At 46.4% G+C, this 23,450-nt stretch overlaps 1 protein-coding gene across 3 annotated transcripts in view; it reads right to left on the bottom strand.

The window, feature by feature from the left end:
• faf (ubiquitin carboxyl-terminal hydrolase-like faf) overlaps positions 1–23,450 on the bottom strand; it is a 482,217-nt gene that overhangs the window by 221,017 nt on the left and 237,750 nt on the right. For all 3 annotated transcript variants that reach the window (XM_075874530.1, XM_037429964.2, XM_075874549.1), the window contains 2 exons: positions 22,507–22,649; positions 11,535–11,820 (listed from right to left, as the gene is read on the bottom strand). In XM_075874530.1, the coding sequence (XP_075730645.1) occupies positions 11,535–11,820; positions 22,507–22,649 (429 nt within the window). The remainder of the gene's footprint in view (positions 1–11,534; positions 11,821–22,506; positions 22,650–23,450) is intronic.

Below are 23,450 nucleotides of genomic sequence, written 5' to 3'. Positions count from 1 at the left end.
CCGACCGACCGACCGACCGACCGACCGACCGACCGACCGACCGACCGACCGACCGACCGACCGACCGACCGACCGACCGACCGACCGACCGACCGACCGACCGACCGACCGACCGACCGACCGACCGACCGACCGACCGACCGACCGACCGACCGACCGACCGACCGACCGACCGACCGACCGACCGACCGACCGACCGACCGACCGACCGACCGACCGACCGACCGACCGACCGACCGACCGACCGACCGACCGACCGACCGACCGACCGACCGACCGACCGACCGACCGACCGACCGACCGACCGACCGACCGACCGACCGACCGACCGACCGACCGACCGACCGACCGACCGACCGACCGACCGACCGACCGACCGACCGACCGACCGACCGACCGACCGACCGACCGACCGACCGACCGACCGACCGACCGACCGACCGACCGACCGACCGACCGACCGACCGACCGACCGACCGACCGACCGACCGACCGACCGACCGACCGACCGCAAAAATTATGATTGTTTACGGCATAATGGGTACCCAGCAAGTGGCGGCATTTACCCGAAGAGTGTTTAGAAAAGGCTTTTTAAGGCTGCTCTCCCAGCTTTCGCTGTGACTCTGCTGCGCGTTCCACGCAGGCCTTGCGTTTTTTGTTTTCTTTAGGCTTTTCAAGTAATAAATATTCATAAAAATAAAGAACGTACTTGAAAACAGAAAGTGCAATACTTGTTTTTACCATTCATGTAGAACAGTATAGTCTTTATATTGAATATAAACTACAGTAATATAAAAAAATTGAAAATTATCGTTATTCTTTTTCTTTGCATCTGCTCCTCACTTGGTTGGGTTTGGAGCATACTCATGTGCGCATCGCGAAGCGGGAATCATTGAAGAGGCACGTATTTTGCTATACACTTAATTGCTACTATGTATTATCATTCTAAAACTAGTCGTGTAGGCCTGTGTACATGGTTTAATGAAATCGAAGGTTGACCTGCGACGGTGGTTTAGTGGCTAAGGCACTTGGCTGCTAACCCGCAGGTCACGGAATCGAAACCCGGCCGCAACGGCCGCATTTTGTCGATGGAGGTGAAAACGCTTGAGGGCTGTGTGCTTAGATTCAAATGCATGTTAAAGAACCTCAGGTGGTCGAAATTACCAGAGTCCTCCACTACGCCGTCACCCATAGTCATATGGTGGTTTTGGGACGTTAAACGTGAATTACTATTAAAGCCGAAGATCACTACGCATTCTCTAGCTGCGCTTTCAGTTAGCCAGAGCCAAGCCAGAGCCAAAGATAGGCATGATGTAAAAGTATATATGAATGATCAGCGTATTTGTAAAAGAGAAACCGAGGGGGAGTTAGTGTATAAACAAGTGCGGCTGACATTGAAAGGAGACACAAGTTATCCATGCACGTTGGCCTATACACCCACATGAAAGTGGCGAATACTCTCGGTACAGCCTGAATTTTATCCCAGACGTTTGCGACAAACGAAGAGATTCCATACCTGCGCACAGGCGAACACAAGTTCTCACCCAATTCATGCTTGCGAGGTGCGCTTGACAAACGTGACCAGTGCGGTCCAGTGTTGCATAATCGATGCAAAGGCACAAGGTGCCCAAACGGTGCCCTGTTCCAACTGATACAAGCAGATCTTGGGGGTCTTGCTCCGGTTTGAACATATCTTAGTTTTCTCCATATTCACGACCACTCTACACATCTGGCAAAATTGCTTAGTCTTCTCACACACTAATTTGCTCGGCAGAAAAATACGCTATATTTTCTCTTTTGCAGTGACATATTCAAGCCTAAACGATATTAATGCATCACCATTCGTTTAAACATGCTGATCATGCAAATACTATGGGTAGCGATAGAACTGCCCCTGCGGGAATCAGCAGGGTGAGCTATTGCACGAGATTCGCCATCAAGCTACGAGCCCTAGACCAACGTTACTAGATAGCTTCAGTTGTAAAACTCTCCCCATGCGCCGTGCGCCGCCGGCGTCTCCGTTTCTCGGCGTGCCGCGAGAGGGCGGGACCGCCGCATTTTGCTCTACCCGGCCGCTGCTCATCACGTGCAACGGCGCTTCTCCCAACGCCGCTTCGGCCTTCTCATGACGTTAGCGCACGATAACATCAAAGATTACCCGCTACCCGTCAAGTTGTCCGCGTCCAGACTACATCTAGGCCAGAGTACTTTCCAGTAGCTGCTCAGGATCACATAATGTGGGGCAGAAAAGCCGTCCGTTACGGCTCATTGCATTGCTTTCTACAACAGGTCAGCCGAAGCGCATCGTAGTTTGCGCGCGCTTAAGTCGGCTGCTCGCCGGCAGTCAACCACGAGCGTGAACGGTCTGCCGCAAGCTGGTAGCATGGAATAAGCCTCCGTTAAAACTTATTTTGATTGTCTCTTCCGAATTTTATAAAAAATCACGAAACCGCTCATTTTGTTTCCAGCCAAAGAAGCAAGGTCACCATTGGAGCTACGTCATTTAGTGGCTCTAGTAATTATGGCCACTCGAAGACCAAACTTCCCAATTGTCTCGACGTCCTTTTTGGAATAGTACCTTTTCCATGTCTTGCCCTGACAACAGTCAGCTTTACCAAACGCCACCAAGAAGCGACATTTCTGCAAAAGGCGAAATAGCTTTAATTGAAAAAATTATTGAGTCAATTAACTGACGAAGTTAAACCAGCTTACATGTCAATAAGCATAATGTTCTTTTCAGCAATTTATTGGTTTTCACAGTGCACACTTTACGGCAGACACAAAGTAGAAAAATATATGCAACGTTTTTTTTTTTTTAATTTACAATCAACTCCACACCTTTTTTGCTTGAGGTGAATATTGCTACAATATACCAAAGCATGTTAAGAGAAACAAAGTAAGTAATGAATAGATACATGCAAGCATTTTTATTTACAAATCAACTCCACATCTTTTTTTGCTTACGGTGAATATGGCTACAAAATACGAAATCATGTTGACAGAAAAAAAGTAATGAATAGATACATGTATGCAAGGTTTTTTTTTTTCATTTACAACAAACTCTACAACTTTGCCAGCGTGCTTACAGCAGCTTAGCGCGTTTGCACGCCGACTTGACCTGCACATTCAAGGCACGCTCTCGCTGAAGGAATCTGGAATAGAAATGCATGCGCGTCACCCAAAAAAAGCTCCTTATCCGCACGCGGGATGGCCTTATTCCAAAGCGAGCGAAGCGTTGCATCTTTGGGAGCCGAGAAGAAGTGCCTGTCCGTGTTGTTCTTGTTGCTGCTGTAGCCACTGGTACACCCGGGAACGAAGCAGGTCAGCATTGTCGGCCTCAGCCTCACATGCAGAGGCCCACAGCAATGAAATACAGTCGCTAGAAAATCACTAAATGTGCCACTCGAACGGCATCGCTCATTCAGCACTTCTGAAAACGACCGTGCGAACAAGAAACGCCGGAGACCGGGGCACCGAATGCGCCGGCTACTGCGGCGCATAAGCGAAACCGCCTGCGAGCGCCCCGGCAATTGAGCTGGTTGCGACTGCAGCGCCACGGAGAGAAAGATCGGTGGCGGTTCCGGGCAGCGCCGGCCAGTTTTACAACTGAAAATAATCTAGTAACGTTGCCCTAGACCTTGGTAACGTGTTTTGCGTGCTTGTGCAAACTCGAACTACAGACCCGGGCGCGGATTCGCAATATCTCTCCCCTTCCAAGGCGTATATATTTGTTCACACGAAATAAATGCTTGAAGACATATAGACCGCTAACAAAAAATGTAAGGCAGACTACAAAGCAATGCGCTCAATATGTTAGCTCTCAATGTGTTTTCGAGTTCCGTTTACCAACACGCCCAAAAAATGGCAATGCTTAATTTTTATTTTGCAGTTTTTGTTTCATCGGTTGACGTCAGCTTTATGGGGTGTTCATTCTTAACTCAATCAAACTGTCAATATGCCTTTCCGGCGTTAAGGAATTACAGGAATGGAATTGAACAGCCTGGCCATTCTCGGAGTGGGAATGGGCAAAGTTTTTTTAGTTCCGAGGAATTTAAAGGAATGGAATTGCGGCAAGTTTCAATTGCCTGGAATGGAATTGCAGTGGAATGGAGGCACCCATTCCGCAACACTGGCGTGTGGAATACGACAAAGATCACGCGGCTGGTGGCATGCTTTTGGTTCGTTGTTCGTCACGGTACGCTGTGCCTGTGTGTGCTGGCACCACTGCACACGATTGCGTCGGCACCTGTCTCGGCGCGGCGGCGACGGCACCTCCTCTGTGTCTCTGGAGTGCGCTGCTTGTTTGGTAGTACTGCGTTCGGGAAATAGTTGCGGAAACTAGAAAGTTAGGATGGTACGGAACGCAAATATGGTACGGGACTCGGTAGGTTAGAGTCGATACACCCCTCCTCTCTCGTTCGTTGTGCTTTCGGCGCTCTTAACTCCAGTAAAAGCATCCAAACACCACGAAGGCCTTTACAAAAAGTACTATGCAAGGTGTCACGCCGTATTGTTGCCTGTCAGCCTACGCATTGTTTACGATACACCTGCCGATCAGGATAGATACCTTAATGAAATAATACAAGAGCGCTCGTATAGTCATCGTCTCGCATATCTAGTTCTTTTGCCCTCAGACCTATTCCAGGATGCACTTTAAGCAGAACGAGCAGGAGAGGAGGAGCGCTACCACAGACCCGTGCCGTATTTACTTATCGTATTAGCGTAACGTGCAGTGGCGCAGCAAAGGTGTAGCAAACCGAGCCCGTCCCCCCGTCCCCCCCCCCCTCAAAAATGTCCGCCTGCATGCCTGGTAACGTGATTTAAATCTTTATTGTGAGCATATTTATTGTACATGGAGGCTCTTTCACACGGACAACGTGCGCCTAGAAATCATGTATATGTGGGCCTGTTAATCGAATGGCAGCCTGCGCACGCATGGCTGTTGAGCTAAAACTGTCTTTCGACGAGTTGAAACCGCTTTGCGCGTCTTTTTACAGTGCTGTTGTAATATGAATGATACAATCATTCATCAAGGGCGTTTGTTTGCTGATCGTAGATTTCGTCTGCACTGCTGAAGGTACAATATGTCGCTTTGAAGTGCGGTTATTGTCAGACTTAATAACATTTGCTGCGATATATTCAAGGCGCAGCGTGCGTCCTCTCACTCAAACATTGAAAAAATTCCGTAAGCGTGCACAACACCCCGACATTCTAAATAAATTTTATTAAATTTTCATTATGATATCTAATTTGACGCGCAGATATAGTACGGCGCTTAAGGGATGGCGCGTCACTTGTCAGTTCTCATTTCATTGGCGCACAACGTGTGCCTATTACAAGACAGGGTTCCGGCCTTGTTCGTCAAATTGTATGTTCCGAGAGAAAGTATTGAGCGGGACTGCGAGGATAACATAGCTATTTTCGAAAAAAACAAAAAAAAAACATGCACGATCGAAGTTTAGTTGGTTTCGATTGCTCGTTCATTAAAGAAGATGCTCACTCAGCTTGGTTGTCTGTGCAGCGTAACTAATTCTTTCACGAGACGGTGGCGTGCATTTGTTGCTGAAAGCATACCTAAAACTTGTGTTGAAGAAGCTGCTCCTATATACGCGGGAAAACAGGCCTAACGCGAAGTGTATGCCCATGTTCGTTTTCGCGCCTTTTAGCAGCGGAACACTTTCTGTGGATACTGAACTATAGATGACGAACAAAGATAATTTATGAAGGCATATTTCTGACCTCAGAGGCTGCGTAATCGCTGCAAAATTGGGACCGGAGCTCGAATTGGCGGAAACTATTCTCATAAAAAATCTATATACACCATGTAATTATTGACCTGCTTTCGAACCAATTCTGAAGAGTGTACGAACCCTTATCTGAAAGGTCGTGTTGCCACTGCTTACAGAGTCAGAATACTTGCCAGTAACTCTGCTGAGTGCGTCAAATGACACACGCTAAGTAGCAAGTGGTTCTACAACCAATTATAAAGTGCGACTGCGATGTGCGTGTCAAATGCTGCGAAAGACATGGCAGAAATCTGCATGAAGTTTCCATATTTATTTATGGTCATTATGAATAAATGATAACGTGGTGATCGCTGGAGGCGTTAGACTTGTGACTTGCTCTGTTCTCTTTCCTACTCACTGAAAGCACCCATGAAGAATGAAGTGTGTAGAACTGGACGTAACAATTTGGCGAGGAAACGAAACTGTAGCAATAGTTTTAAAAATATTTCACTATAAGAACTTTGCTTAGACACAATAAAAAGACAAAACAAAACAACAAACAGACATTGCAAGCAACTATGTATTGTCATGAGGCATGACTCATATACCGGGTGACACACAACCTGAAAATTGTAGTTTTGGAACGTACCAACCGGTAACAAATTTGCAAGACACATTGATGTGGGCTTGTTTTGAATAACAAACGAGGCTTGTTGAGGCTCCTTACCAGCTGTTTTCTTCCTCTGCCGTGTTTTCCAACCAAGGAAAGTGTAGTGCCTGGTTGACAGGGCAAACGGCCCTTTGTGGCTTTCCCCGCGCGAGTTACCAGACGGCAGACCATGACGTACACTACGCGGACTTACTCCAACCTTAAAACAGCTCCCCTGTTAAAAGTGAATTTATCTGTTTTAGCAATATATGCCTTTCCTTCCGTCAAATCTGCCACCCCCTCCTCCGTCACGCTTTAGAGCCCTTGGGATATCACTTTATGTACGCTATAGAATCACTGTGCATACCATGAACAGATTCACGTTCACTCACTCTATTTCATTACTAAGCAGAAAGTCACCACAGATGCAGACAAACCCCCAAAACATCAACCACAAACGAGGGTAAAAATGTGCATGGTGGCGGCCCCGGCACCACGCACCGCCGTTATTACATAATTGCATAATCAAAGTTCTTTACCTTCCCTGCTAGGCATGTTTATTTTACTCAATTTCCCGCATACTTACTATGCCCTACTAAGAGTTCACCTGGAGCTGTATCACCTATAATAATAAAATCATTATATTTATTTAGTACGTCGATGTGTTCTCCACACGGTCTAAATTTTTTCCGTGTTTGCGCTAGTGGACGCACGCTGCACCATGATTATTGACGCAAAATTTATTGAAGGTTAGACGAAACCGCATCTAAAGGTGGCTTATTATGCCTTCAACAGTGCAGACACAATGTGCAATAACGCTCAATCACCCTTGATAATTTATTATATCATTCACATAACGCGGGCTAGTACAAAAACACACATAACGCAACTCGGTAATTACCGTTTCATTCGGCTGTTCGCAATAACCCTGCGTACGCACACTGCCAACGAATGTTAACCGCGTCCGCAGATCCATGAATAAGGCCCCCTGCAATCGTCAGTGCCGGCACGAAGCCAACGAAGTCTCCGCGTGAGCGCGACCCGCAGAGGAAAGAAAACATCTTCGAAGATGCGCACAATTTCTCGAATGCAAAACTGCCGTACCCAACGCATTCCATCTGAAGGCGAGGCAGAAGGGAGGCGCCGTCTCGACAGTCGCGCCGGGCCACAGAACACCTACTAGTGGCCGGGCGGCCGCGGCGCCGACGTAGCGGCGAGGCCCCGGCACCCGCCTGCCCCGCTAGTGCAGTCAGAAGGGGCTAGGGGTAGTGGAACGAAGCGGCCGAGCCGGATGGCATGGCAACATCTTGGGTTTGTGCGGGTAATCATAGCGGCGGCGGTGTAGTATACTGAAGCTCTCGAGAGCGTCTCTATTTTGTGCGCGTGCGTCGTAGCTTACGAAAGCGCGTTTTAAGTGCTTGTAACACATTATTGAGATTCTAAACGATGTCTCAGCGTCTCCTACGCGTCATGGCACACAAATGAATGTGCAGGTGCGTCGTAATTGCGCTGAGTCAATGCCTGTTTGTGGAGCCTACCGACCCTTAAAGAAAGTGGCAATTGTTCAGCTCGATTGTTTCTTGAATAGCCTGTGTACACGTAATGCTACCTCAATGCTAATATTCATCATCGGCCTAACAACGTCCACTGGAGGACAAAGGCCTCTCCCATGATCCGGCACTCAACTCGGTCCTGCGCTTGCTGCTGCCATTATGTACCCGCGAACTTCCTAATCTCATCTGCCCACCTAACTTACTGTCTCTCCCTAACCCGTTTGCTTTCTCTGGAAATCCGGTCAGTTATGCTTAATGACCAGCTGTTATCCTGCCTACGCGCTACATGCCCGGCCCATGTCCATTTCTTCTTCTTGATTTTAACTATGATATCCTTAACCCCGGTTTGTTCCCTGATCCATTCTGCTCTCTTCTTGACTCTTAAGGTTACAACTACTATTTTCCTTTCCATCACTTTCTGCGCCGTCCTCAATTTAAGCTGAACCCTCTTTGTAAGCCTCAAGGTTTCTGCTCAGCAGGTAAGTACCGGCAAGATGCAGCTGTTATATACCTTCGTCTTGAGGGGATAGTGACAATCTACCAGCCATGAGCTGCGAATGCTTCCGAATCTTCTCCACCCCACTCTTATTCTTCTAGTTACTTCAGTCTCGTGGCTCGGCTCCGCAGGTACTACCTGTACTAAGTAGACGTACCGTAATTACTCGAATCTAACGCGCACCTTTTTTTCGATTAAGCGAGTTCATAAATCGCATGCGCGTTAGAATCGAGTACGAACAAAAAAACTACGGTCAATCTATTGCCATCGACAAATCCAAAATGGCAGCCCCCTACGTGCGTCGGCATGGCGCGTCGGCCATTTCTGCCTATGTGTTTCCCATGAGCGGCACTTCGTACGTGTGCTCAGGAGTTCGTCATGTAGTAGCGCATTAGCATCGACGGCGTGGAAGGGCCGACTCCAAAAACTCGAGTGCACCACGATGCCGCTTTAAAAAGAAAAGTCATCGCGTGTGCAGAAACGAACGGAAATCGGGCCGCATCGCGGTCGTTCGGAGTTCCCGAAACGTGCGGGCGGGACCGGCGGAAACAAAAGCAGAAGATTGTCGACAGCAAAGCTTCACGCAAAGGCTTTAGTGGACAACAGCAGGGTCGGTTTCCGCAAATTAAAGAGCTGCTCGGCGAGTATGTGCTTGAGCAGCGAGCGGCACAGCGGCCCGTGACGACAGAGCTGCTCCAAGTGCGGGCTATGCAATTAGTCTTAGAAAAAGGTCTAATGCGGAGCCAGTTTAAAGCGAGCAGGTACTGGCTAACTAACTTTATGAAGAGGAAAGGCTTTTCCCTCCGAAGGGGAACATGCATATGCGAAAAGTTTTGCGGAGGAGTACGATGAAAAGCTTCACAGTTTTCAGAGATTCGTCCTAAACTTGCAGTGCAACAACGGCTACCTGCTTGGGCAAATCAGGAATGCCGATCAGACGCCTCTTTACTTCGACATGCCTGGCACCAAAACCGTCGTGAAGAGGGAGGCGAAGCAAGTTCGCATGCTGACATCGGTCCACAGTAAAACTACAGTGAAGGCAATGCTCTGTTACACGTCAGATGGGCACAAGCTTCGCCCGTACCTCATATTTAAATGGAAGACGCTCCCAAAAGGAGTCGTTTTTTCAAGTGGTGTGATCATGCGGGCCAGCGAGAAAAATGGGTGCGCGTTACAATCGAGGGCGCGGTAGAATCGAGTAAATACGGTATATACTTTTTCCAACTTCAAGTGCACTGCCACCTATCTCGAAGCGCTGTTTTCTTTCGAGGTTGTTGTTGATTACTTTCGTTTTCTGCCGGTTATTTCGTAGATTCCAAGAGAAGGAAAGCGGGATAAGGGGAGACAAAGTTTCGTGGGCAGATGAGATTAGGAAGTTTGCGGGCATGAAGTGGCAACAGCAAGCAAAGGACCGAGTTGATTGGCGGAACAGGGGAGAGGCCTTTGTCCTGCTGTAATGATGATGAGTATGTGAATGTAAAAGTACGTGAGTGAGTGCGCCTGACTGTGGGTAGACGTAAGTATGAAGGTGAATTCTTATGTGAGTGCGGAGGTGAGTGAGGACCTATGATCTTCAGCAGGCGTGAGTATGAAGATGAGTGAGTAACTATGAGTGTTAATTGAGGTGCACGAAAAATTGAAGTACAAAATGGAGACACCTGAACACGGCGCGCTGTCTTGAGGTGTCCTCCTTTTGTACTTCAATTTTTCGTGCACCTCAGTTAAAATGAATTACCCACTCACCAAGCAGTCCGTGTTTCTCTAAGAGTGTGAGTAGTCGTGAGTATGAACGTGAGCCATGAACAATGAGTGTGAGTAGGCGTGAGTATGAACATGAGTGAGTACTCATCAGTGTGAGTGGTCGTGAGTATGACTGTGAGTGAGGGCCTATGAGTGCTAGCTGGCATGAGTATGAACGTGAGTCAGTACTCACAAGTGTGAGTAGTCGTTGAGTATGAAATGACTGAGTACTCATCAGTGTGAGTAGTCATGAGTATGAACGTGAGTGAGGGCCTAGAGTGTGAGTTGGCGTAAGTTTGAATGTGAGTGAGTACTCATCAGTGTGAGTAGGAGTGAGTATGAACGTGAGTGAGTACTCATGAGTATGAGTAAGAGTGAGTATGAACGTGAATGAGTACTTTCAGTGCGAGTAGAAGTAAGTTTAAATGTGAGTGAGTACTCATGAGTGTGAGTAGGAGTGAGTATGAACGTGAGTGAGTACTTTGAGTGTGAAAAGGAGTGAGTATGAACGTGAGTGAGTAGGAGTGAGTGTGAGCAGGCGTGAGTATGAATGTGAGTGAGGGCCTATCAGTGGGAATAGACGTGAGTATGAACGTGAGTGAGGGTGAAGGCTGAAAAAATTGTGGTGAGTGAGTATGAGTGAGCAGTCTCTCTAAGTGCCGACCTATGGCAAAGACTAAACGAGGGCAAACACATCACTACGTAATGTGATTTTCAACAGCTGTGATCTTGCTACGTGAAAGCAGCAGACAACGCACACACGGTGCGACCATCGGACCAATGGCGTGGCATACCGGAGCATCATGACTGGCATAGCCAACTGGGGGCATCGAAACAACCTCAAGACGTTCGCTTTCTGCGCACTTGTTTTTAAATGGAGGAGCCAGAAGAGGTGGGGAATTTGAACACGGAGAAATTTTCTTTCCAACAAGCTCAAGATTACCATGCCTGGTTGCGCTGTTATGAAGCAATAATTTTTTCAAAATCTCGTTCTTGTTTCAGACTTCTACGACAACTTTTGTCACATCTGCGGGACCAACAATTTTTAAAAGCAGTTCGGTGTGGTTTTCAAAGAAGATAATTTGGAATTAGTTGAAAAGGGGCAACATAAACTGGAAATAAGATTCTCAGAAAATCAATTTTTTTTTGCCTTTTTTCGCGATTTCATCCCCATATTCCCCTTCAAAGAAGCTTTTTAGCTCGACAGCATCTTTCAACTCTGGCTTTGAAAGTCTCACTACCAGCCAGGAATGCGTGACAATGTCCAAGGTGTCATGCCACAAGTGCCACTTACAAAGCGGCCAATAGAAAAACGTCACTGTGCTGCTTTGAGCAAAATTTGCTATCAACAAATATACAGATCTACCAACCTGGTTGGAAGCACTTCCCTCCTCTGCGGCTGGCAGCCCAGCAGAGTCCCAGGCCAGCTTGAGAACCGCCTGGATGGTGTCCAGGTCCGGCAGGTGCAGGGCCTGGTTGTGGTTGTGCAACAGAGTCGCCAGCCGCATGCCCACCGAATGCAGAGTGCCCTCTGGCCCCATGCTGGGTACATGCTTCAGGGCCTGGGCCAGACCCTCGTGCGCCTGCTGAGCCAAGCAATGGCCCACCACCGTCAGTAGGAGCTTGCTCAGCTTCAGAAGCAACAGCGAGCCCCGCCTGCAAGAACAGTCACGGGTCGAACATGCATATATTCAACTCCTTCCACATGACGATAAGAGTTGCATGCATTCTAAACCTTCACCTCAAATCGGCTCAGTTGTACAATGGAGATACAGTAAAAGCTTGTTAATTTCATGCTTGTGGGAATATTTGACTGCATCGAATATTCTAACGAATACTGCTGTATTCAAATTTGTTTTCACTCGAACTCAAATTGTGGAAAATTTTCGAAGTGTTCAAAATGGACAAACAGAAGTATATTAGTCTGCATGTAACCCTTGTAAATGTGGTTTCAGTGCAGTGAAGGGGTGCTAAGCCGTGTCAACACCTATCCATGAAAAATCCGCACAACTGCGACGCTTCACTTCAAGGTTAAATGAACATATTACCCTCACAAGATTCATCATTTTCTAAGAAAAGACGTGGCAATGAAAACTATCTTTGGTAGTGCTGAAAATAAAGTGATGAAATTCAGCAAGCAGATGTTGCATGTTGTGCTGATATGATAACTGAAATCAGTTTTGAGCTATCTAATGTAGTTTTTGAGTTACGATTCTGAATAGACTCTCATAGTCATCCTAAAATTATTTAGACATAAATTCATCAAAATTTTTGCATACAATTATCCACAAAGGTCCTTTCTGTGCCATAATGCTATTGGTTCACTTTTTAATAATTATGTAAACACAAAAATATATTTTGAAATTACCTGGGCATATTGTCTAACAAGTTTTACAAAAAGCCAATTATAAAAATGTTTATAATGTGCACACAGATATGACCACTTTTACAGCATTCACTAATGTCTCAGGGCCTAAGTGCAGAAAGCAGAATGGCTATATTTTCATTTGTTGCGAAATGGCATAGGGATGCCTGACAGCACCTGCTCAAAAAAAGAAAGTTGAGAAAATGGAGCCTCAAGAAAGTGGAGCTACAAGCCAAAAAAACGAAACTCGGAAGCGAGCTGGCTTTATTTTTCAATTGAGAAATGCAGCTTTGTGGCTACCTTGAGCTCCGTTCTGTCCTCTTTACAATGATGCCAGCATGGCGATACTGTGCCAAGGGAAAGCAGAAGATTTACATTTTCTAAAGCCCAATTTTCACACAGCTTTTGACGACAGCCCACCAGTAAAATGGTTTTTTTCTCTACTTGTACTACTTATTTTGGTCTAATATTTCACTATGATGTAAAACATGGCCTCAGGATTGCAGAAAAAAATTTCTTGAAAAACTGAACATTTTGACCAAATTTACCATTCCCATTGCCATGTCCCCCTCAAGTTAAAAAGCTTGTTATACCAGCTTATATGCTTTAAGTAATCTAAATTCTAAAACATAACATATTTTACAGGTTACCACTTACCTTACATCCAAATTCATATCCTGCTATTATTCAAAGTTTCCACTTCCTTGGAACCAAAAAGAATGACATCTGTCTGCACAGGCCTCATTTTTAAAAAGTACTGTGCATGTTAACTAAATCATGACAATTGCATCCATTTTTTTATATATTATGTGGTATATACTACAGTCGAATCTCAATAATTCGAACACACTTAATTCGAACTTCCGGTTAATTCGAACTCACGATGAGGTCTCGTCAAAGCCATGTGTATTCCTATGGGCGAAAAGGCCCGGTAATTCGAACGCGCAAACACTTGCGACGGTTAATTCGAACATACCATGCTCCGAAAATGCTCTCAGCACCCCGCCCAATCTTGCGGTGGCACCTGCGACACCTCAACCCTGCGCGCGCAGAAAACGAAAAGGAAAGAAAAGGCCGCGGTGAAATGTTTGCTCTCTCTCAAATGCGGATCTGCGATGCGCCTGTGTCAGGCTTCTCCCTTTTCCATCCCTGCCACGTAAATACCCTTCTCTCTTCAATGCCACGAGCAAAGAGAGAGAAAAAAAAAAAGAAAGCTGTTGCGGAGTGTTGGCTCTCTTACATGCTGGTGCCACGCTTCCCCCTTTCCCGTCCCTGCCACATAACCCTTCTTCTTTCAACAACACGCGCGAAGAGAGAAAAAAGAAAAAAAGCTGCCGTGGAGTGTTAGTTTTCTTTCAAATGCCAATCTGCTTTTCTCCACGTGGAGAAGCTCCTCCTTTCTCGTCACGTGCTGGCCATGCTGCGGCTGCGTAGCGGAGAGGCTTCGCTGAGCAGTCCTTGTTGTCATCGTTTTTAGAAAGTGTCGGCGCTGGACCTTTCAGCGCGCAACTCTTCTTGCAGGAGAATGCTGAAGCCGAAGCGGAAATGCTTTGCAAGCTGTGTGCGAAATTAATTAACTCGTTGCAAGGCAAACATGTGCAGATGCGCATCACCGATTACTTCAATTAATAATGGATTTCCTGTGATTTGTGAATAAATGTAAGTCTTCTGAAACTTCCCCCTTGTGTGTTACCTCAATGCACATGCACCACTTTTTGCAGAGCCCTCCATTTATTTAGTTTCATTAATTCGAACTTCTTTTATTTTGAACAAATTTTCGGGCCCCTTCGAGTTCGAGTAATCGAGATTCCACTGTATTTGAATTCAATTCACACTTATTCGACCAAAACCACTATTAGCTTTGAATTTCCTTAGAACCTAAATTCACTATTTGCACAAGCTTAGCCAGTTTGCATTTCAGTGGACCAGAAAAATGTCTGAATTCCCCAAATGCCCAATATTGTATTTATTCGAATATAAGGTGGTCACGGCTATAAGGCTAGGGGGTATAGTTGAAGGATCGAAAAAAAAGAAAAAGTTAGCACACTAATGTAAAGCGAGAGTTCTCGCCAAAAACTTCATTTGGCATCGCACCTTTGAAGTGCGCGAAAATCAGCAGTGCAACTGTATAATCACGAGCTATCATCTGAAGTATCACTTCTTTCCTTGTCTCTGTTGCATTCCCAAACTTCACTATCTTCGCTGCTGCCTGCGAGTAGAAAATGAAGCACTTCTTGAAAGAAGCTGCCACAATTGCGTTGGGTATGACAGCAAAGGTGACAGCGATCCAGCGAGCCACTATGGACTAAGGTACATGCTTCAAACGACCCGACGGTGTCAAGACCGTATCGTTCGAGGCCATCCACTCGATGTAGAGGCATCTCACATAGTCCTTAAAAGGCTTTTTCAGTTACACATCTGCAGATGATTCATTAAAATGCTTGATCAGACACACATCTGCAGATGTTTTGTTAAGACGCTTGTTCAGACACATATCTGCAGCTGATTCGTCGTGCCACCAGGGATGACAACCAGATCGGTGGCTTTTTCTTGTAGCCTTTTTTTGATCCCTTTAGTGATGTCCCCAAAAAACGTCAAGGACGAGCATTGATTGGCAAGCCAACAGTGCCCCAGGATACCGGCACCACACAGTTTTGATCCTATCGATAACGGGTGCCTCAGTCATCCAGCCTAGTTGCTGGCAGCGAATGTGCACACCCTTAGGGAAATTTTCATTTTCGCCATGATTTTCCTTTTCAGCTCCATGTAAGGTGGCAGCTTGTGCCTCTCGGCCGTGCACGCTAACATGACAGTGCTTCGCGCTCTTTCGCACCCTGCGGTACGTACGTGAACATGGCAATCACCTCTCGCGTTTGTGGTTTGTGCCGATGGCATGTAAAAAATATTGGGTTCTCGACCACATTCCCGATCTGGCCGAGGAGAAAGTGGCGCTCCATTCACAGTCCAATGACATAATGTTGAATAAACAGCCGGTTTTCTTTGCAGTCATGCACCTTTTCTTCGTAGACAAGCACACATGAAAAAATGGCCAAAACTCGGCTAGTGAATTGCAACATACTGGATTTTGGCTGGCTGTTTTTAGATTTTCAGCGACTTCCTGATGCGCCATTGCCGATCTCGGAGCCTGCGACATTCTTGTCCATTGTTTTTGTGGAGATAACTGCTGTCAGAAGGTTTTCGTTTTTTTCGTTATCGCTGACAATGACGTATTACGTTACAGCACAAATATGTAATAGCATTATAACATTAAATATTTAGGAGTATTTACATTTTCAAGCAAAAAAAATAACAGTACGCCTTTGCTGGACTTGCAGCAATAATTCATAGTGACAAGTTTTTAAAAAAAATCTCACCTTATGTTTGAATAAATACCTAATTGAAAGTATCAAGAAAACCACGTGTCCATTACATTTAAGCATTCTCATTTTGTTTATGAATATATAAATGCAATACCTATTTTACATTAAATCAGAGTAAAAGCCAATTTTTTCTAGACTTATGACTTCGTTCACAATGTGGGTGCCACTCTAGAACTCTGTGTCTTTAAACGAAATACGCTCTCAACACATTGCATATTACATATCACACTTTCACCACCACGTGCAAGTTACAATACTATAAATACTCACATATATTACTGCCACACTCCTTTCTCATGCTTTATGCTAGACTGTCAGAGAGCATTCCATGATCTCTCCTGCAAACAGCGAAGTTTACTCTTGAAGAAACTCGGCTATTAACGATAACGCTGGAATGTTCGATGTCACAAGTATAAATGTGGGCGCCACTTCACCACTTGTCAGTTTATCGAGGAGTTACGCTGTTTACACTGATATTCAGCGTGCAGCGTACATTGCTTGCTGTAACTTATGTTTTTGTTTCGCAGCCACAAGTTTGGCCAAATAAAGTTTCACCTTGAATAAGCCTTCTGCTGTCTTTATCGACATTGCAACCTCATGACAATACCAACTAGAATATAATAAAAGGTTGAATTTTAGGGATGCAAAATGACAAAGAAAAGTACTACCCACTCATAATATGAGTGAGCAAACCTCGAAGAAAACATTTGCACAGCTTGGATCTTATACTTTGATCACTGTCATCACCAGCAGCACTTTGTACGAAAAATCATCCCCTAGGCATTCATTGTCTGTGCCACTGAGTGGGTTTCAGATGTTGCACTTATTAAAGGCCCCATAAACCACGTCCGATATTTTTGAACTTTTCAAGCAAACATGCGCATCATTTGCAGAATGGCGTCTCAATCAACAATTCTAGACGTGGAAGCGCTATGAGCCGCCAGAGCGCACCACCAATTCCAAGAAACAATCCCTCCTTCTTTTTGTGCCTCTGCGTGACTTGCCGTATGAATACCTCTGACTTACAGTTCAAATATACATGCTAGCCACAACTATGCTGTGATTGGTCAAGCAAAAGCCCATGACTTCCAGGTAGTCTGCAAACAGCTGTCCACCCTGCTTGTTGTTCGTCGTCGTGCCATCACGCGTGCGTACAAGTCCATTGTGTAGGCGACACACGGCACATGCACAGGCAAACAGTCAGTCGATGCGGTACTGTCCATCCAACTGTCACAGCAGAGAAGAATGAAAAATTCTCCAGCAGCGACATTGATCCGAAATAGACTCGATTCAGCAGTTCCAGGTAGCCACCCTAGCGAAGGCAAGCAGAGGTATCGGCTGTTCTGGTTCCAATAGCCAGCCCTGGTTCGAGGCTATTGGAGGAAAACGTGAACAACAAGATGGTGGCACGAACAAATGCTGGAAGCCGGCTTGACTGACACTTGGAAAGTCCAAAATACCGAACAGCTTGTCCTTAAGGGGGGACGCGCCCTTTGAAAACCGAAAAATCGCGAAAAAGTCGATTTTTTGAAAACCACATACTCGGGCTGTATGACTCATAAACTGCCTCTACTGTAAATATCAATGTCTAATTCATCGCGAAAGTACGTCAAATAAATTTTATAACATGCCGCGGCAGCCGGCAAGCGGCGAGCGGCGCCAAAAATACCCCAACTTTGCGCGCTCGCCATTTCCCAACCGCTCGGCCGATCGCCGCCATCTTGATGTTGTTTTGCTCGTGAATTTTTGCGTTTTTTTTTTCGCCACCCGCGACAGTGGCGGTGGCGCTCCGAGGCGGGAGTCGCTCACGATTGGGGGGCTCGCGGAAGCTTTCGAATGTCCCGCTGCCTGGATGCGAAGCCGCGATTGGACAAAGCGCGCGCCTCTCGAGGGAATGGGGGAGCGCGCGGCTCCTATTGGCTGCTGCGCGCGATGACGTAACTGCTTCTCCGGCATGCGCCGGCTCGTCGTCTGCACCGGCGCTTGCAATGCCGGCGTTCTTTGTGTGCCCCGTTTGCCATCATTCCGATCGGTCGTCACACGTGCTCCTCTATCTTTCACCGTCTTCACGAGACGATCTTCTACCGTCTTCACGAGACGATCTTCTACCGTCTTTACGAGACGATCACTACCGTCCTCACGAGACGATCTTCCGCCGTGTTCACGGGACGCGGATTGTTGCGCTGACGGTCACGATGGGCATTTCGAATTTCAAGACTCGCACGCGTTCGGTTCAAGAAAGCGTCAGCTAAAGCTCGTACGCATGGCGAAGCTCACCTGCACGCCCACGCGCGGCGACAGTTGCACCGATGCTTCCTCTTCATCTTTTCAAGACGATTGCGTCGACGCTTCTAGCGACGAGACTTCTACACCATCGGCACAAGGATCCGTCGTGACGAGTGAGGCTGGTGTTTCGTGCTCAAGTGCGCCTGGTGTGTCGCGCTCGCCAACCGCATTGATTCCGGCCCCGAACAGTGAGACCGCGTCGTCGACTGTGCACATCCAAACACGTTTTCGGACGTGCGAGGAGTTGGCGACGGCGGAGAGAGAACGTGCTGCTGTGCAACGAAAGCTTGGCGCTATGCCAGCGACCGAGAGGAAGTTTCAAGCGATGATGCCTGAACCTGAAGCTGCCACCGCTACGACCGAAGGCGAGAGATATTTCCTCGTGCAAGGGGATGCCCTTAGCGACATGCTGTCCAAGACCCCGTGCCCGCGCTGCCTCGCGACCGGGATGAAAGTTCAAGGACGCACCCAGCTTGGACTTGCCACGAAGCTTGAGCTGGTATGTCCACATTGTGGAATAGTTTCAAGTTCGTGGAGCTCTGCTCGTCAGAACGAGTCAAGGGCCTTCGACGTGAATATAAGAGGCATTACGGCCATGAAACAAATAGGGAAGGGACAGGCAGCCCTCAACGACTTTTGGGCAACTATGAATGTTTCCCACCGTGGCCTGCACCACAGAACTTTCCAGAGGCACCTGAAGCAATTCAGAGAACCACAGCAACAGACCCTGGATAAATTCTATGAAGAATCGGCTTCTGCTGTGAAAAAGGTGTACAAGGAGATGGACCCATCTTTCTGCAAGGACATTACAGTGAACTATGATGGCATGTGGCATAAGCGCGGACATACATCTCACATTGGAGTTGGTGCAATCATCGAGTATCACACAGGCCTCATCTTGGATGCTGTAGTTTTATCGAATCAGTGTCTCGGCTGCCAGGTAGGACCGAAGCCTGAAGACGAGGGCTATGCAAGCTGGTTGAAGCACCATGTGTGCCAAAAAAACACTGATGCCAAGTCTGGGAGGATGGAGGTTGAAGCAGCTGTAACTCTGTTCTCACGTTCACTGTCCAAGCATAACCTCCGGTATACAACCATTGTATCTGATGGGGACAGCGCCACATTCTCTGCCCTTCAACAAGACAATGTTTATGGGCTAGTCCCTATTGTGAAAGAAGAATGCTTGAACCATGTCCGGAAGAGGATGGGCACAGCCCTACGTAATCTTGTGCAGAAAAGCGAACAGGCTCTGGGAGGGAAGGGCAGATTGACAAAAGCCCTTATTGATAAACTCACAGACTATTATGGCTGGGCACTGCGGAACAATTCAAACAATGTGGCTGCAATGCAGCGTGCAGTGATGGCGTCATATTATCACGTCACCTCAACTGACGAGGATCCTCACCATGACTTGTGCCCGGAAGGTGCAGACTCGTGGTGCCGTCATAATGCCTGCAAGGGGAATGGCGTGCCACCTCCAAAGCACAAATACAATCTTCCGGGCTACGTTGCAGAAGCGCTGCTGCCAGTCTACCAGCGCCTTTCGCAGGCTTCTCTACTGCAACGCTGCCTGGGAGCAAAGACGCAAAATGCGTCGGAGTCATTCCATTCTGTCCTATGGTCCTTGATGCCCAAGGAGCAACATGCATCATTGATTGCTGTCGAGACAGCACTGCATGACGCAGTTTTGCGGTATAATGCCGGCTGCTACAGGGCCACCCAAGAGTTGTCGTCATCAGTGGGACTCGCACCTGGCCACCTAACCATTCAACGAGCTGCGGAGAAAGACTCTCTGCGTCTGAGAAAGGCTCAGAAACGGATGAATAAGAAGCAGGAAAAGCGGCAAAGAAAAAGAGAGCCTAAGGACACATCTAGCTACTCTGCAGGGTCATTTTAGACCATAATAAATGTTTGAAACTTTCGAAGTCAATTTTCTCAGAATGACTTTTTTGGCCAGTGAGGCTGCTTAGTCAGGTGATCTCTCTGGAACTGCTGGTCTGATTTCTATCAGGTTTTTTTTATTATGCACCTTAATAAATTGCCCAGGGCAAGACAAGCCCACTTTTTAAATTTATTGTGTCTGTAATTTGTAATAATTAACTAAAACTTCATTGATGAGAGCCAAATTGTGAACACTAAATTCAGTGCTCTGCTAACATTTTTTGGCAAGGAAATTTAAAAAAAGGGCTCTGTCTTGCCCTAAAGCACCTATCCAGGAATCATCATAGTGAATTTCACAGTGCTAGCTCATTTTTCAAATTCTCCAGACCCTGACTAAGGGACCCATGTGGACTACCCTGATAAATGGCTGTAACTTGGGAACCAGTGAATATAACTGCATGAAACTTTGTGGTTATTCAAATGGCTTTGCTATTAGTGTACCCTCAAAATTTCATTAAGATATCTCAACAAACAAAAAAGTTGCCCTTCGAAGGTAGCCTCCCCCCTTAAAGCAGCGGTCTCACTCCAGCGACGCGAACACTCCGTTTTTGCCATTTTTCGAAATGTGCAGCGGCTGTTCTTGTTTTCTATAGTTGACTTATATATAATTGAAAAGCTTGACTTTTGCACATTTCAAATATGTCTATTAAAATCAAGTCAACCGCTACCGTTTGGAAAAGGCAAGGCCAGAATAAGAGCTATTTATGCAGTTCGAGCTGACTGTGCCCCAGTTGTGACCATTTTCTGAAAAAGCTGCTTCAGTTACAACGCTCTTTCTTGCAAAGCGCATTCAGGACATATTTAATCTATATCCTCAACTTAGCAAATTTATATAAGACTTTATTGTTGGTTACCTTTTGAAAAGAGCCAAATTTAGTAGCTTTATCTGTAGACTGGCTGCTAACAACTCGCTAGAGGAGGTTTATTTTCGCAATTTACATAGAAAACAACATTCCCTATTTGAGTGTATAATAATCTTTTTATTTATCTTTTTACACACTACATTTTTTTAATTATAGTGATCCAAATTGGGCAATTTTCTTAAAGGAGCACGGACATAAAATTTACTCATGCCAAGATTTTTGTGTCAGCCAGTAGCTATAGACCCCGTAGCAGTGATCCGCGATCTAAAACGCAACTAAAAGATGAATAACTATCACTTTTATTGATTTATATCACTGGTATCTAGCACTATTCAAAAACGGCTGGCAATCCTGCCATTTTTAGCGTTGGGAGCACCAGCAGTGGCACTACCTCACGGTCACCTCCAGATCACGCCACACCTGACCATTTCTCCACAGAAAAGAGTGACGTCAGGCTCAGCTGCTCCGCAAACATGTCGTCTGCAAGGCGGACACATTCAGTCATGCCTTGTCACCTGCATTATTGTCGTCGCCGTACAAAGTGTCGACTCTGACTGAATACAATAGTCTGGAGCTTGGAATCCCCGCGATTCGCGACGTCGCAAATCATTTTTGCTTTGATCGACCTTTTACAGAACAGCGATTCCAAAATGGACGCCGTTCCAAGCAGCACTGCAGAGGTGCCCGAGGATGCACGCTTCAGCCATGTTCACTGCCTGGATGACTGCTGCCAAATTTGCTGCAACTCTGCAGCAGCTCGACTCCAGAATGGGGGCAAGCTGCAGTGCCTCATGACGAAGAAACTAAGTTCGGGCGCCTGGATCTTTCGCGGACTATGTTGGCGCCGACGACAATGTCGCTGTGTGCAGTGCAGTGTCGCTGAATGACATTATTGAAACTGTGCATCTGAGCCTGCAGAAACTTCCGGCGAGGAAGAGATGGATGATACTACAGAGGCAAGCGGTTCGATACTGGCTTACACAAACGAGTTACTCACGTCGACGAAATTCGACGGTTTGCATGCGCACACGACAAGATCGGCGACTTGCTGCCAGATGTCGCAGCTCTCAAAAGGAAGCTAATGTCATGGCTGGGCCAACTCGCAGAAAAAAATTACAGATTTTTTTAAAAGGTGAAAATAAAGGTTCATCCATGCCTCCGATAAAATACATGGTTTCCCTTTTTTTCAAGTAATTTATTTACATTCCTCAGGGCAGCGCAGTATTGCGTCACAAACCTGCTAAGGCATTATGTACTGACTGTTGTGGCGCAGCAATTACCGTCACTGCCTACATACTTATATTTTCTATTATACAACGCCCGGATTATACGGCAGTTTTGCGTAGTTCCCTGACAGTCCTATAATCAAGGTTCCACTGTATGCATAAAAAAAATTCAAAGAGCGTAAGGTATATGAAAAGTTTGGTACGGCTGCAAAAAAGATAGCTGTCGCACAGTGCCTGCAAGTGGGCACACATAACGGACACACACACTTGGGAGCACTGACCCATTGCAGGCGTCGGCATGGTTGAGGTCACTCAGCATGCGGAGCACTACAGCCACACCACCCGCACGTACAAAGCCCGCCTGGAACTCCTGTGCTTCCTTAGAGCAAGGCGCCAGGGCGGGCAACAGCAATGAGTAGGCCACCTGCACAATGAGAATAGATGTTAGGAAGGATTTGACTTGGTCGAAATATCAGCAGTCATGCAGACACTACAATATCAAGCCGTAGACAAACCATGTATTTAAATACTGCAAAGAACTTACAGAAGCTCCATAGCCACCGCAATCATTCATTAAGAAAGTGATAAAATTCACATTTACGCTTCAATTATTCCATAACGTCCCTTATACGTTTCTTGACATCACTGTGTATTATTTATCATTAATATTGTGTCTAACAAAGAAAACGAGCCCTTAAATTTACACTTCTCTTGTTCATTGAAAGCGAGGGCCTCATTCTGGCAGACTTGATGCCTTCAGGTAGAATACGAGGCATTACTGGTCAGCTGCCAGCTCGTAATAAAATAATGTGCTATAGGATGCCAACAGGCAAAGAAAGAGCGTTCCACACACGACACAATGACTACAGGCGGTGCTGACTAACGCTCTCACATTTAACGTGCATATACCGTATTTACTCGCATAATCCTCGCACTTATTTTGGCGGAAAAAGAATGCGAAGTTGGGGAGTGCGAGAATTACGCGGGGAAATCTTTCCAGGAAAACGTACAGAGCGAAAAAGAAAATGAAGTGGCCGCAAGTCAAGATTCTCATGCCAGTAACTAACAGCAAGCTTTGAGAAGTACTAATTAGTACTTACCTCAATAATAAAAGCACAGGTTCAACACAAGGCAAGTTTTATTTTAGACACAAAAGGCGCAATCAAATAGTTGAGAATTATAATACCATACGCAAAGCTTGTGGGCGTTGCGGGCGTAGCGGTAG

Source organism: Rhipicephalus microplus, chromosome 1, assembly GCF_043290135.1.
Source record: "Rhipicephalus microplus isolate Deutch F79 chromosome 1, USDA_Rmic, whole genome shotgun sequence".
NCBI lineage: Eukaryota > Metazoa > Arthropoda > Arachnida > Ixodida > Ixodidae > Rhipicephalus > Rhipicephalus microplus.
The sequence above is the reverse complement of the archived record's forward strand: the minus strand, read 5'-3'. Positions and strand labels throughout refer to the sequence as shown.